The sequence below is a fragment of the Halyomorpha halys genome, unplaced genomic scaffold (genome assembly GCF_000696795.3).
Source record: "Halyomorpha halys isolate HHAL.00 unplaced genomic scaffold, Hhal_1.1 Scaffold480.1, whole genome shotgun sequence".
In the NCBI taxonomy this organism is placed as follows: domain Eukaryota; kingdom Metazoa; phylum Arthropoda; class Insecta; order Hemiptera; family Pentatomidae; genus Halyomorpha; species Halyomorpha halys.
Window position 1 is genome coordinate 142,667 of NW_027116427.1, and position 16,900 is coordinate 159,566.

The 16,900-nt window shown below is 30.6% G+C and overlaps 1 protein-coding gene across 9 annotated transcripts in view; it reads right to left on the reverse strand.

The window, feature by feature from the left end:
* Positions 1-16,900, reverse strand: part of LOC106683396 (hydrocephalus-inducing protein homolog) — a gene marked incomplete in the record, with an annotated part of 211,677 nt that overhangs the window by 126,799 nt on the left and 67,978 nt on the right. For all 9 annotated transcript variants that reach the window (XR_010845079.1, XM_067053226.1, XM_067053222.1 and 6 more), the window contains 7 exon segments: positions 270-487; positions 1,914-2,089; positions 2,809-2,995; positions 6,398-6,571; positions 11,023-11,166; positions 13,805-13,981; positions 16,661-16,842. Coding sequence is in view for 8 of the 9 variants with exons in the window: in XM_067053226.1 (XP_066909327.1) it covers positions 270-487; positions 1,914-2,089; positions 2,809-2,995; positions 6,398-6,571; positions 11,023-11,166; positions 13,805-13,981; positions 16,661-16,842 (1,258 nt within the window).

Below are 16,900 nucleotides of genomic sequence, written 5' to 3' on the forward strand. Positions count from 1 at the left end.
TCAGTTAACCTATCCTCCTATCCTAATTGTTCAGTTAACCTATCCTCCTATCCTAATTGTTCAGTTAACCTATCCTAATTGTTTAAGTATTGTCTGAGGTCTTCTAATGTTAGCACACCTCACCTCTTACATTGGTCCCTCGACTAACTATGTACAGTACCTTCATAAAAACATTAAAAATTATATGGTAGTAAATAGCAAATTTTTTTTTTATCACAATTGATGTATAGAATTGGTTCCTTATAAATAAATTTTCTTTAAATTCTTACTTTTTTTGTAAAGCGATACTCAGATTTTTCCCTGTTCTCCAGTTCTCCTTCCTTCGACAAAAAACTTCCACTTTCTTCATCAATGGTTTCTGTATTAAATAAATAATAATATCTACTGACAAAGGAAGGAATATCTTTAAGTATTTCAGCGTGTTTGATGCCATGGAGCGATGTTACATATGCCATGATAGCTTTGAAATTATTTTTAGCATCCGATTCTAGAAAAAATAAATGCATGTTAAGACTTTGTTAAATGGATTATATCTGTTTTTGAAAAACTATGTCTCAGGGCAAAAACAAGAAATTAACTGAGTATAATTTCTATTCACTATTTTAACATATATCCACAAAATAAATAACTTCACTAAGGAATAGTTGACCAGAAGAAAACTAATTTGAAATAATATTTGGTAAATATTGTAATAATTATTTTTTACCTAACTGCTTCACCATCAATCCTCATCTACTTATTTGCCATCAATCCTCTTTATTTCTTATCTAATATTTATTTTTTACAAAATGTCTCATTTTTAACTAAACTGTACAGCCATAAATATGGTTGAAACATCTATTAAAATTAAATATGTAGTATTCTTATTTTATTGTGAAGGGGTACAAGTGACAATTTTATGAATAAGATTTTTTTTCTATCAATCTGTGCCTGAACCAAAATTAGATGTCAGTATTGACAAAATTCCACAATAGAAGGGAAAGGGAAAAGGAAGAAATATATCATAAATGGGTCCCTTTCCTTAGGAGAAAGTTCTGTTAGAGCTTCTGGGAAAGACTTCAATGTGAGGGGCCTCTAGTTCGGAGCTCGCGGAACTATACCAAGCACAACTAGGAACTTCATGGAGGAAATTTGTATGCATATTAAGGACATAATAAAAATGGAAGAAAATATAATCCTGGACTCCCTAGAATTCATCCACCATAACATACATGGTAACAAATGAAGATAGACATGTCTCCATGGAAGGCATGCATATAAGGCACAGACTATTTATATAACTTTATATTTATTACTTTTTTGACACATATTTCTTAATAATTTTTTTTGTTAGTTATTTTCATATTCATACCCATGTTTTTAAATAATGGGGTGTATAAAAAAAAAATTAACATTTTTCAGACAAAAATATGTATTATTATTTCTTTGATATAAAATACAATTAATACTCAAAGTATAGTCCATTGTTATCTACCGTTATTAGCCATCTGCTAGCCGATTGCTCGATCCCACGCTGATACCATTCATTGGGATGGCTGTCAAAGAATTCTTGGACCACAATGTCAACTTCCACAAAATTATCAAATTTTTTTCCTTGAAGGAAATGGGCATGGATCGAAACAAGTAGTAATCTGATGGTGTGAGGTCTATATGGTGGATTAGGGAGGAGTTTGAACCCATAAAGTTCTTTAAACTTTTCTTCACAAATTTTTAACCTCTTAACTGATCGCTGGGGAGTAAGTTCGTGAGGGACTAGTCTACTGCTCTTTTTCACCTTCCCCATTGAGAGTAGATGGCGAAAAAAGAGAGTAGAAATAATTTGTCCGTGGATAAATTTGCTTATAATGTGTACCAATATCTTACGATACTAGGTTTAAATTAATTAATTATAATGTTATTGATATGAACCTTACCTACAAGTGTTCGAAGAAGTTTCAAATACCAGATTGGAAATGAATGAAGATTAATTATATGGAAATTTGTATTATCAGCAAAGAGTTCAATCAAAGTACTTAAAGCAAAGGTGACATCTGTAAAAAAAATTCCTTCTATGTTTTCGATTAAAATATTGGATGAATACCTCAAAATTCTAAAAACAAAAAAAATAAATAAATAAAACTTAATCTTCCACTTATATAAAACACAATTCACTTAAATGTTAAATCACGCTCATTAAAAATTATACATAAAAAATCAATGTAATTTATTTAACAACATAACTAATGGGAGGGTCAAGTTTTCAATCCGCAGGAGTGCCACAAAATAAAAGCCAACCTGTCCACGCCAGAAATGAACCAGCAACGCTCCTGACTCGAGGTTGCTAAGGTGATGTCTGACACTTAAGCGACAATGTCCTCCATCCTGTGATATTAAGATTGAGAAGTTATGTCTTCATAGTCATGCCAAATACTGTAACCAGAGGCTTTAATAGCCTTCCGAAAACTGAACTAAATAGTACAATATCTCAAATACTAAATGATTTCCTCTCAAAAGACTGAGTATTTCAATATTCCTGTAAGAAACAGTGATTTCTCAATAACACTCGACAGTTAGAAAATTCGCAATTACTAACTTAATTTCATTTTTCAAGTATGGCTTGTAATTAAACTTTAATATTATTATCCCTGATAAAGGCCTGAAATTTAGGCCAAAACATCAGTACAAATTAAAAAAAAAAAAGTGCATATATTTGTGTTTATTATTATGAACTTCATTGACCAAATTCCGACCATCTTCTCCTCATATTGAACCTGTAGTCAACGCAAACACATAATTAAAGACATAAAGTTTATTAAACTCAGTTACTACCTGCTTCTAATCAATAGTTTTAAATCTTCATCAGATAAACCGAACGGTGATTGCTGAGAGTATTCAACTCCATCAATCATTATGGAAGCAGTATGTAGCTGAAATAACATTAAGGGGAATTTAGATATTAGCTCTTCCACCATCGACTTCAATTCCAAATAATCAGTAGAAGAATATTTACTCGGATCTAAAACAAATAAATTAAAGAATAAAAATACACAATTTTAAATTATGATGTATGACTTGTCCAATCACAAAACTATTTTAATTTCTGTGCACTCTAGTACAGACTATTTAGGTTAGTGCTTATCAAATGTCAATTTTTTTTAGATGCAAATATTTCTCTTCCTGTTTTAGTCATGCTTTTGATTTTGGCATAACCTAGTTTATAGTCGCATTGTCCACTTCTAGAGTCACATTTCAACTAAGGTGATTTTTTCACAAGTGCTCCTTTTTGTTATTTGTTCTTTTATACCGATATAAATTCCAGTGATATTTGTTAATTTTTATTTTTTTTAGTATAAACTTGGTAATAATGCTGCTAGGCGTTTCCAGAGAATATCGTGAAAGATCGGAAACTGCAGTGTTGGTTTGAAAAATTTTGGTCTGATAATTTTTGACAATAAAACAAACTGCGAGGAAGACCCAAAACAACCGTGATGGCCACACACCCAAAACTGATTCTAATGATAAAATATGTAAAGTTTTGCAGCATCCAGCCTATTCACCAGATCTCTTGCCAACAGACTTTCATTTTTTTTTAAACATTGGGATCTGTTTTTACAGACTAAACAGTATAAAAATGAAGAAAGTCTGAAAAATTTGATATCTGAATTTATTGATTCTAAAGATCAGAATTTTTTTAAGACAAGCTACTATACTTATTGATTAAATAAACAGCTTGTGAAAAAAGCCATGCAGTTTTAAATATTCACTTAAAATACAACATTTCATATGCGCCAACCTAATGTAATTTAAAAAATTCTAAACCTAGAAAATAAACCTTTTAAAATCCTACAATACAACAAAAATCCATCATGCCAACAGCCGCAGAGCCCGTAATATTTTTTTTATTCAATCTCCATCAAAATTTGTAGCATCATCTGTTTAAACTTGGTACACTTTAACAGCAAACTTGTAAAACATAGGCTCTCTTTCCTCTCCTGTTCTTTTCATTGTTACCAGATTTCTATTGATATTTTTTAAGCATTATGTATATATTATTTTTTTATTCTTAGGAACTTAAAAAATCTTTTATAAAGTAGAATTTAAACAGGCAAAACTCTGTAAATCCACTTCCCCTCCCTCCCCAAAACTACACTAAATTTAGTAAAAGCACTGACAGAATCAGAATCAGAATGATTTTTTGTATTTAAATAACTAATTTCAAGCAATTAGTTTCTCCAAAAAATCTCGATATCGCTTGACGAGTTTTGTGACTCATGACAGTATTCATGTCTCTAATATATCACTACTTTGGTGGAACAATGCCATAAATAAAAATACATGATTCTTCAGATGATCCATTTGAAATTTTAAACACTATATTGATTTCTGTGAAACTAGAATAAAAAGCCTTGAGAGCTGAGAATTGACACCTTATTAGTTAAAAGTTCACTTAGTTGCAATTATTTCTGTTTTATATTGTAGATTATAGATATATTTATATAATAGATGATTGACACTATGAGAATTAGAAGGAGATGGTCAATGGTGACATTTATAGGTTTTTAATTTCATTGGAGGTTACAAACTGTTGCAACAAGGGAAAACAATCACTGACACACTTTTTATTATTTGTAGCTGTAATTTCTTTTTAATAACTGAATATTTTGCAGCACCCTTATGACGGCACACTTCGGGAATCACTGTTTATTGTAATACTCAAGATTTATTTAAATAATTATAATGAATTTTAACTTTTTATTATTCTAAAAGATGGCTTTGATGATTATAAGGTTTAAATAAATAAATAAAATATTAATTATGTTAAGAAGAGGGGTGAAAACTTATTTGCTCGCAACCATCTCCCAGGTCATTAAAGTAGAGTCGCCGAACTTACCATTAATTTGTTTAATACTCGATGTATGAAGCACTCCACACAGGATAATTTTCTTTAATAAATATAATGGAAATTAACAAGGAAATAAGAAATGAAAACTATATTTAAAATTAACAAAAATAACTAAATTACACTCAAATCTCTAATGCAAATGTGAAATACCTTCATACAGTGCTATGTTGTATACAATGTTGTCCTTCCAGCCTATACTTCTACTCTGCCCTCTGCGACAGCACTATGATATTACCCTGCCATAATACTGTGGCAGTAAACATGTATTGCAATGTTGACACCGAGACCAGCGATCATATACCATCTGCTCATGAGGAAAACTTCGCAGGCAGTTCATATTGAGTAACAATAGAGATCATTGAAAGGCTAAAGTTTGAGCCAACTTCTCTCCCTATTACTGCTGTTACCTTCACCAGTTGTTATAGATTTTCAGTGTTTCATTCACTTTAGTGTCTTTTTCATTACTTAAACTAACTTAAAATATTAACTAAATCAAATTAAAAACTAATGAAAATAATTGTCTTTGAATTCTTAACAAAACAGATATGAGAATTTAATTTCAAATTATATAACATTATTGACTTTATCTCAGAGTGGGTTTTCCAGACAATCAAAACATAAAAACACTTAAGTAAATTAATGGCTACTTTTATGAATATAATTAAATCCAAGGTAGAGTAGAGCAAACTAACCAATTATATGATCTTCTTTGCTGACTGATGATTCTGATGTCTTCTTTCTAAATATCAACCAATGACAGTGGACTAAGGGTCGGTCCTCTACTAGTTTCCAAGACACATCCGATCTACTGGTGGTCCAAACAAAGAGTGCTTTCTTCCTTCAATTACATAATCTTCTTGGATGACTGGTGATTGTTGATTACTTCTTTCTAAATATCTACCACTGACAGAAGACCATAGACAAAGAATGGTCAGCACCACCTGCTTCCAGGAGACGTTATCTCTTCTGCCATACAAGTGTTTCTCATTTCCTTTGTTCATATTCATGCCTCGATATTCGAAGTAAACATCGATTATAGTATAACGGTTTTGAGTTTTTGTCCATGATTCTCTTTCTGTCGATTTTTCTTAATACTTATTTTCCTCTTCTATTTTTACTTAAATTTACTATAAATACAATCATGATAAGAAAATATATAAAGTTGAAAATATTTGAATCTGCTCAACATGGTAGTTCTATTGGCTTTTTTATACCTGACTTCTTGATGTTCTTTTTTACTCCATATTTGACTGAACAAAACTGGTTAGCTTGCTTTTTGGTTTAATAAAACTAATGAACACTGAGACATAAAATAAAACTATTTATACATAAAAAAATAACTATTTATATAAAAAAAAGGATATAACAATATATACATATATAGAGTTGTTAGCTATTTTTTGTTTGCTTTTTGACCTCACCCCTAATGATCTCCTTCATACTTTTTTCTTCTTGACTATAGCTCTGACCATCTCCTTCCAATTCTTGAATATTGCTTTCTAAATTATAACTTACCATCAAAACAATCATTTTGTACTACAAGCTTTATGTATAACTCTCTAATGACTGCACGTGTTACTTCAGCTATTTCAGAGTCTGATTCGACAAGTTCTTGAAATATTATATCATCCAATGAGACAGAGATCATCCCAAAGTTTTTGGCTAATTTTGCTCCCCATTCAATGTGATCTAAAAGTGTACAAAACTAATCAATAGAACAACCGAATCAGTTCATGCACATGGTCCTATTTGCCCACTCATGGTAAGTAAAATATATAAGGAAAAAATCATCGAGAGAGTAATCTAAAATACCACAACAAAAGATGCCTAGATTTATGAGAAATAATCATAAACTTGCCGCTTCCAACTATTAGCTAATAAGTAAAAAACTCTTATTTTTAGAACAAACTTGGAAATCATTATCACAACTTTAGAAATTCTTAAATACAAATTTTCATAGCAACAAAAAAATCATCTATCACTGTTAATAGTTGTTGTTTGTTAGGGCCTAAAGGTGTAAAACCTAACAGTCACCAGTCAATGCTGAGGTTTCTTATTTTATTTTTCTAGATATTTGGATTTATCCCTTTGATATTTCAAATTCTTTATTATTTTTTCTTCTCTTTCCTTTATCTTTTTATTTATGCATTTTTTTTAATTATTTCAATCCAAAGTTTCTGAACTCTTTAAATATAAGATGGTTAATGATTTTAAAATTTAGTTTAAGTTTTGTTTAACAGGTAATTCCTTCTTTAAAAAAAGTAATACCAATTTTAGGGTTTTTTCGTCATCATTCAGAGCCACTGATACTCCAGGCCCTATTCCTAACCCACATAACCCTCAAAAAATATGGCTGATTGAAAGTGGACTTTTGCAATATTGACACCTTAGAGGTGGCTCTTTGTTGATCAGATATGAATAAGTATCGTGTGTCCTGTTTTTAATCTAGTTACTGTGTCCTCCCTGCACTCGGAATGCTTTGATATGGTTATTGGTTTAGTTGTTTTTTTTGTTTTTTTTATAGCCTTTAGTTTGCTAGCCTTTTTCAGTGGAAAGATTATTTCTTGGGGTGTCAGAATCACCACCATGTTTATAGTAACAATCAATAAATGGCTGTGAAATATGAATGAATTCATTGAAACCAATTGTTGAATTTTTGTCTGTTTTGGTCTCACAAACGGATCTTAAACTTCATTTTATTATATGTGACGCAAAGCCTTATACTTAGAGCAGGATACCCAAAATAAGATGTATAGTTTTTGCTTATTTTATTAAGTAATATTGTTTTTTTTACTCTAATCTAAATTTTGTTTGTTCATTCTAATGTAGAAATCCCAGTTTGGATATACCATTTGTTATTAGCTTATATAATAATTTAACAATTTATAGATTATTATTATTATTTAATTTATAAATTATTAGCTTATATAACAATCTAATAGTTTGTAGATTGTTGTTATTATTATTTAATTAATATTACAATAATTATTAAATTATGTACTTTACAGGCTAACTCTATTTGATCGGGAGTTGCCTTATAAACAAATAAATAAATAATTATTATTATTATTATGAATTAATTCAATAATTATTGTTTTACACGTTTGATATGACAATACAGCATCTCCCCTGGAACTCGTCATTTTATTTTTTTAAACAAACTATCTCCCAGAACATTCAAAATAATTAAATTTTCAATAATAATAATTGCAATGATAATAAAATTTGAAAGAAAATAAAATTTCCCACAATGTTAAACCTAAAAATAAATAAACAACATTTTTCCAATAAGAAATAAGAGTACAGTAAAGATTGTATTGGATATTGTAGTATTTATAATTTGTAGAGTTTTTTACATAAAAATAAATACCCATATTAACCATCCATAGATACATTGGGAAGGTAAGGAATTAAGTAGTTTAACTTGATTAGTATTTTAACTTAGATACAAATTTTGGTACACAATTAGAGCAGATTGAATATAAAAAAAATATTAAAAAATAATTTATGAGAAGATGGTTGGGGGTGCAGTTAGTAAAGAACACAAATAAGTAGTAACGTATTTATTAGTGCCAAAGATTCGGCCAGAATTTCATCAGGGCTAAGAACAAAAAATAAGATAGCAACCATGATGGTTAAATGGAAATACAGAATAACAAGAAGCATAAAAAGACAACAGATAATACAATAATAACAGGTACATAAGAAGTATTGAAATAAAAGAATAGCGTAATATTAATATTAAGAATGAAAAAAAGAAAATTATGTAGACATAATTGGAAATTATTTAAAATTGAATTAATCTAAAAAATATAAAGAAAAATGTATACGTGATTAATTAAACATGTAGAATAGCAATATTAAGGAAGTAAATATAAAATACAGTAATATAAATGACAGTAATTAGATGTGGTGAACATAAATAAAGTTGGAGAAAGAGAAAGATTAAGGATAAGAGAGGAAGTGTGGTGATAGAAGATAGTGGCACATTTAAAGTATTTAGACATATTGTCACGATAACGATAGTAACTGAGTCGGAAAATGATCTCAGACTGTATAAAGTTTAGATACTTCAGAATCGTAAATCATGGGGATAGTATTCAAATGACAGAAAGCAACTTCGACAGTTGAGGTTCCTAGTGAACTGCGATAAGCTAATTTTCTCCTCTCATCCCACGCAGATCTTCCATTAATAATACGAAAAGAATTTAATTCTAAAAATGTTACAAACATTTACCCTTTTGATTACATGTTTTATCTAACTTCTTTCATGACTTAAACAGCTTTTTTCGAATAAAGGCTCCTCAGCCAGATTAAGATAAGAAAATCGGCAGTTAGCATCCCAAACAATTATAAACGGAAAGTTTCTATATTTATCCATAATTCTATTTATAATGGTTTCAAATAATGTTAAAACATAGATAAGATCTATTGATGGTTCAAAGTAAAAAATTCCCAATATAAACACAAACCAATAATACTTAATCCTTACAAATATCCAATACTGAAATTTTTCTAAAACAGTAATGTCATAAGTTGATGAATCTTATATAAGAGTCGGTTCCCCACTGCCCCATCTAAAACAATAATTCCACAATTAGAAGAAGGGAATGTGATACAGAACTTAGATATAGATTTTAAAACATGCGTTTCTATTAAACAAACTGATTTGAACTGTACAGTTTAGCAATATCACAGATTTTTAATATTTCAATGCATAATATTTCTTTTATTACTACCTTCTATACTTTCCTCTCGTATCCTTAATCTTTCTCCCTCACTCACTTTAGTTACGTTCACCACATTTAATTACTGTTATTTATATTACTTACTGCTTGTTAAAGCCCAAAAGATTATTTTATTTTATTTTCTCTTATATTTTACTTCCAAGTGGTTTTTTATTTCTTATTAATTTCCTTTTTTTAACAACAATTCAGTTTTTGGTTTTTGTAATTAAAATTAAATTAGAATTCATTATGCAAATAAGGAGGTTTGTTGTGGTACGCACGTATAATACAAATACATTGCTGCGGCTCGGCACATAACACTACAGGTGCAATGGGATTACGGCCCGTACACGGACTGATAAGGCAGTCCTGAGCCAAGAGGCTGAGTCAGTATTAGCAGGTATTGGACCCTCCTGGAGCTTTTTTCTCACCGGCTCACCGTCTTTTTCTGGCTCACTACTCTCCACTCTCGACCTGCATTCTGGAGCACTGTTTTTTTTTTTTTTTACTAACCCCCACCAATTACCAGCATATCAAAACCATGGCCATCCACTGTGACTGACTATTGTTATTATTTTTCACTCATTTTCGAAACTCATTCGAATACTCATTTTCTTGAATCACTAAAAGACTCAATCATTTTGATTTTGATTTGTGTGAAACAAGTTTAATTTTGTGTGCTAATATAAATATTTTTACTTTATTTAATTTTGTAATTCTTTTATTTTATTTCTTTATATTTGTTATCATTAAAATTGTATATCACTTGGAAGGTTATTTTTTTATTATTTTATTTTTGTGATTTTATTTCAGGTCCTTCGTTTCTTTATATGTTGTAATCCGAACCAGCGAACATTTTTCTCTGGGAAAGAGGTCGGTTTTTTTCATTCACGAAACGCCCCAACACTGCTCTCACCTTCTATAACTTTATTATTATATTATATCTACTTTCTTAATTTAGTTATTTTACTTACATCTTTAATTAATCACGTATACATTTATGGTTTTTCATTATTCTGCTTATATTACTTCAATTCAAAATAATTTCCAATTTTTACATGTATTTATTTAGTCGATTTTCATATCTATATTACTTTATTTTTTTCATTCTTAATTTAAATATTCGCTATGCATTATTATATAAAGTTTCAATATTCTAATAACTATGCATTTTCTTCAATACTACTTATGTAGCTATATTATCTGTTATCTTGTTATTCTCTATTTCCATTTAATCATTATGGTTGTTATCTTGTTTTTTGTTCTTAGCCCTGATAAAGATCTGAAATTCTGGCTGAAACATTGGTACTAATAGATAAGTTGTTACTTATTTATGTTCTTCACTGACTGCACACCCAACCATCTTCTCTTATACAATCAATGTTTAACTAATAACTCATCATTAAAAAAAACCTGTTTCTGGAGCACCAAGGACAATTATCAGGGTAAAGTTTTTGGGCTTGGGTGGTAATGGTTTGCAACGATAGACATTCCCATTCTTCAATGCCAAATGAACAGGAATCGGCTTAAAACCACAGTTGAGATATTCAAAATATTCTGAAAAATAATTAAAACTTTTAATTCCAAATATTGGTTATTATACTAATCACAAAACAAATATAATAGCTAGTGATAAGCTCCATATGGCAAACAAAACTACACCTTAATCAGACATCAGAGTATTACAAGAAATGATTCTATTATAAAATCAAATGATCCCTAGAGACATGTAACAGGGATCTTTGCATCACAATTCCCCCTTACTTTTTTCAAATGATTTATACTTCACAAATAGATAAAAGTCATATAAAAAATATTGTTGTGAAAATATAGGTACAAGTTTTATTATTCTATTTTTTCAATAAAAATTATTGGGAGGGACAAAATTGCCATTTAATTCCCTTAGTGGACTTTAATATATTGCGTCTGAAAAATTAATACAAAGTATGCATTCTGATGGTTTGACAGATTCTAGGCCGTCCATGGCTCAGGTGGTTGAGGCGCAAGTCTCAGCAACCTGAGAACCGTGGGCAACACCGAACTTACAAAATCTGATTTTTGTGCAATTTTATTTTGTATAAAATTGGATCAGGGGTCTCATTTTTTGATGCCCGTGTAGCAGGGTGTACTAGAAGAACCCGAAGATGCCATGACTGCAATGCCACCTTAAGTTATCAGTTGTGGTACACAAGATAGGACTTTATTTGCCTCCCTTTTTTTTTTTTATTGCCCCTGCAACAACCAGAGGCGATGGCTAGCTGGCCAGCCTGTGAAATAGAGTCATGTTTTTCCAGATAACAGGCAAAAATTTATGGTATTCACTATTTTCGCCCATTCTCAACCAAGACAAGGGAAGGACAGAACTGCTCAACAAGAAGATGCAGAAGTGACCACGACAGTGAAACTTCCAACCCCTCACAGATAAGATATACAAATATAGTCATATCAGACCCACTAAAATATTTGTTCTTATATTACATTATTAAAATAATTATCATCTATTAACTAACACACTAACACGATCTGCCCCTCCAGAGACTAATACTTGATTAAAGAAAATATATATTGTAATAATTTTTAAAAATATTAAAATTAAAATAAAAAGAATCTTGCTCGTTTTACAACTTTTTTTTCAAATATAAGAGATGATTTTGGGTTCAAATTAAGAACTTTAATACCAAATGGATAATATAATTTTATTATATAAAAGACTCTTAATCTCAGGGGATGTAGTTACTAGGCAATCAGAATACTAACACTTTTAGTATTAACTTAATTAAATTAATATCTCTGTTACAATTGTATTTAAATTTAGTTATAATCAAACTAACCAAGTTCACGATCTTCTTTCGTTGATACTTGGTGTCTTCTTTTTTCTTATTGTTCTTGTCTTAGCGTCCAAAATGGCTTCCTCTTGACAGAAATTGATGAGGACCTCCTCATCCTGAAGACATCATTTCTCTTCGGCGCCCCAGACATGAATGAATCTCTTCCAAACGAAAAACCTGCCTTGAGGTTACATGTAAACATCGATTGTCCCACAACAGTTAGGGATTTTTCCAAATGATTTATTTTCTGAATATTATTCATTTGCATTATTTGTTGATTTCTATTTTTCCTTTAATTTACTGTATTTTCAATTATGAGGGGATGAGTTAAAATAGTTTTTTATGATATTTGAATCTGTTCAACATGGCCTTGATTCAACGTACCGCCATCTTGGTTTCGTTTTGAATCACAAAGTTATTATAAACAATGAAAATTGGTTAGCTTGCTTTTTGGATAAACAAAACAAATTAACAATCTTGAAATGATACATAAAATAAAACATATTATTAACCCTTTATACATCAAAATATATTATTTACTCAAAAAGAGCATATTACAATATGTTAATTAACATGCAGCATAAAATTGCTTTTAATTCAACCCCATCTATTTAAATCCATACTACCTTAATACTAATTTAAATAAAATTTCAGCATGCACCCGGAATTTCTGTATTAAGGCACGAGCATGATCTGATGTAAACAGGGATTGCCATTTTTTTACTTTGTGGCGGTCTCACAAAAAGAAAAACTTGACCCCCACCATGAACATGAATAGGTTGGCTACCAGTAGTTAACCCCCCATTTGTAAGGAAGGGGGTCATAAAGAAAAAAAAAAGGTTTGAAACCCTTCATCCACAAACATAGTGGAAATAAATAAAGGTATAAAAATAAGCTTATTATCTGTAATACTTCTTAAATCAGAAAAAAAAATTGTCATTTAAAAAAAAATTAAAAATTAATACACCATTCTAGAGACATCTTGAAGGAATTTTTGAAGTCAGGAACAATTATACACATATCCTACAAAATGGTGGTCTAGACTATTCGTCTATAGAATAACGTTTTGATTTATTTAAGTATTAAAATCATATCGTTGATTTTGTTGAGTTATAATAAATTACAACTTATGTGAAGATATTTAAAATAGTATCCATCCCAACCTCTTTCCTAGTTTGGTATAGAATTTGCCAGTCATGACAAGTGTATTAAAAAAACGAGTCATGGAAATGTTCCTGGTAAAGAAACCAGAAAAGACATGAGAAATAATATAATTTTGACTATTTAAATATTATAAAATCACCTTCCAAAAAACATTAAGCGACCAATATAATAATTTTTACAATTTAAATATTATAAAAAATCACCTTCCAAAATTAGTTCTGGTGAATTCTTCTTACAAATGCTTATTATGGAGGAACTTCTGGCTTCTGATTTTTCTAAATCTGGTAAACTTTTATATCTTCTTAGTTCCAATTCATATCTTTTACTAATCACCATTTCACTCCTAGACTTTCTTACACCAAAGAAAGGGCTCTGATGATCTAAAATTAAAAATAAGAACTATTTAATTCAGCAATCATAGATAGGTAAGCAATTTTGTTTGTGCCACAGACCATACAAATAGTCAACGGAATTAAAATTTAAAAGAGAGAAATACTTTATTTAATAACAAGCAATAATAATAACTGCCCAAATACAATGGGTTGCTTTAAGTAAACACCATACTAATAAGTCCTAGGATATTTTATAAATATTAACTTATGTAATTAAAATTATATTAAATACCAATTTAAATGATTAACAAAGTTATGTTTTTCTTATTATAATACACTATTTTATTTTTTACCCTCATAAAACTATGTTACATTAACTTTTTTCCCTCTATTTTTATCTTTTTTTTTTTGTTCCCTTATCACTTTGCTCTTCCTTTTTTCTCTTTTTTCCTCCCATTCAGTACATATTTCTCTTTTCCAGAGGCTCAACATATATATTCAATTTATTGTAAAAATTTTATTAAAATTTATGGACTTGTCAAATTTTAGTTAAAACTTTCGAGATGCACACATAAAAAAAAACAAAAAAAAACATAGACATAAATAAATAAAAATTTAATTAATTAAAAGTAAAAAAAATAGTCATAAAAGTTTAAAAAACAAATAATGAAAACTACTAATTAGTTAAAAACAAATAAATAAATAGGTTTAAAAAAACTAAGTTTAAAAATAAAATTTCTTATAATCTACCACATTTACATTATAAGAAGGTATTTTATGTTTCATGTTGGTCAGAAGATAGGACCGAGAACCGTTATCCTATGACTGTATCCTATCCATCGGGATCTAAGTGATTTTTAAAATTATAAAAGCTTTGAATTGATACAGAGGTCGACTTCCACTCACTGCTAACTTCTCCTTCTTTCCCTACCTCGGTCAATCTTCCTTCTCTAAATGTCACGAGATCATTCACCATAACCCTCATTTCTGTCAGAGAGCATCCTCTTACTCTACCAAAGCAGGCAATGTATTTGTGGGCACTTTCTTTCTTTCTGGTCCGGTCTCAGTTAGTCATTAAATCTTCTATTCATTGTCCATTCAATTTACTTGGCCAAAACATTTCAGTTGGTGCTGCTCCACAATCTCTCCAACTGCTGAGCCCTGAGGTTCTCCCAAATACTTTCATTTCAAATTTGGTACCTTCAGTTTTTCCCCTGGCTTCTTCTCAGGACCTCTTCTTCTTACTCCAGTGTGCCATTTAGCATGGAGTTGCAGTCTCAGTCCATCTAACCCACCGGTCCCTATCCCTGGCTAGTCTTCTCATTTCCGAGATGGTGCGTCCTCTTGCTGCCCCTAGTTTTCCAATGTACTCAGAGTACATGCACCTGGGTCTGCCAAGAGGTCATCTTCCTTCCAGCCTAGCTTCCAAATACCACCTGGCTTTTCCAATATTGTCCATTCTACAGATGTTTCCATACCATTTTAATTGCCACTTATGCATGGTGTCGCGCACTGATTTCACACCCAGATCCTCCCAGATTCTTTCATTTCTGACAGTCTCTCCTGGTCTTACCAACTACCCTTCATAGGAATCTCATTTCTACTGATGTTATCCTACCTCTGTGCTTGTCGAGAGCTGTCCAGCTTTCTGATCCATACAGGAGGACTGGGAGGAACACGGATTTAAATATCCCTATTTTGGCATCTCTACTTACTTATTACTTGCCTTTAAGAGTTTTGGAAATCGGATGGTACACTCCATTGGCCTTCTTCACTCGATTTAGAACCTCCTGGGCCCTGTTTCATAATGAAAGCTAATAGTATTAGTTTATAGTACAAGTACAGAAATAACGTGGTAATTTCACTAATACTTATTTTTTTTCATAATAGGGAGGACTATTAGTGATATTACAGAGGTTTAAGAGTACTAAAGTACAAGTTACTATTGTACAAATCAGAGTAATTGTATTAAGTTAAATCGACAAGACTAATAGTATTAGTTTGTACTTTATTATGAAACAGGGCCCTGGTCTATTTTACCATCTTAACTTATTATGGTCCCTAGATAACGTATATGTATTCATAAGTTCTAGAGGTTTCCCATTACACAAAATCCTAGGTTCTGCATTTTCTCTTCCGACACACATGATTTTACTTTAGTTAGAGTTTATTAGCAAACCTCTTATCTTCAGCTCCTCATTCCTTCATCCAAGGATGTCTGAAAAGCACATGCACATCTCTGATCCCGACACTTTAATACATATGGCAATCGAGAACTGCAAAAATCTCTACTCCATAGAGGAAAACTAGTAAGAATACTGTTTTAAATAGGTCTTTTGTCTTGGGACTTCCCCACAAGAAAGTGCCTCCCTCTGGATTTTGGATTGACGAAGGTAGGGTGGTCCGAATATACTGAATAAGGAACTGTAGAAAACAAGTACTGATATCCCAGAAGGTCTAGCCAGGCTTCTCTTCCTTCGAAGGGGACATTAACATTAGGGAGGCCTAGGATATTCCTAGGATATGGACCCTCTATAACTGAGCTAATCAACCGCATGGAGTATAGTTGATTCTCAGAAATAAATTTTCTTCATAAACATAAATGGATTTCAGCAACAACAGAGCAATGAAATGGACTCATTAGTAACACCGGTCAAAAATTGGAGTCAAATAAGAAGTGAAAAATACAATAAACTATCTTGAATCAAGAGTTAAGATTATACTTACGCTCTGTTATATTATATCGCCTTGAAACTTTTGCCAATATAAAAGCCTCATCATAAATCCTTCTAAAGATGTTACAAATTTTATAGAAGGGGATGATTTCATCATCTGTATTAAGAACATATATGTCCGATTTGTAATATCTGGTAATTGCTTTATATACTAATGTTTCAGCCATAATTTCACTATCAAACAATAAAATTAGTTTTACTAAAGATCATGACCAGTTTTCTTAGATATATA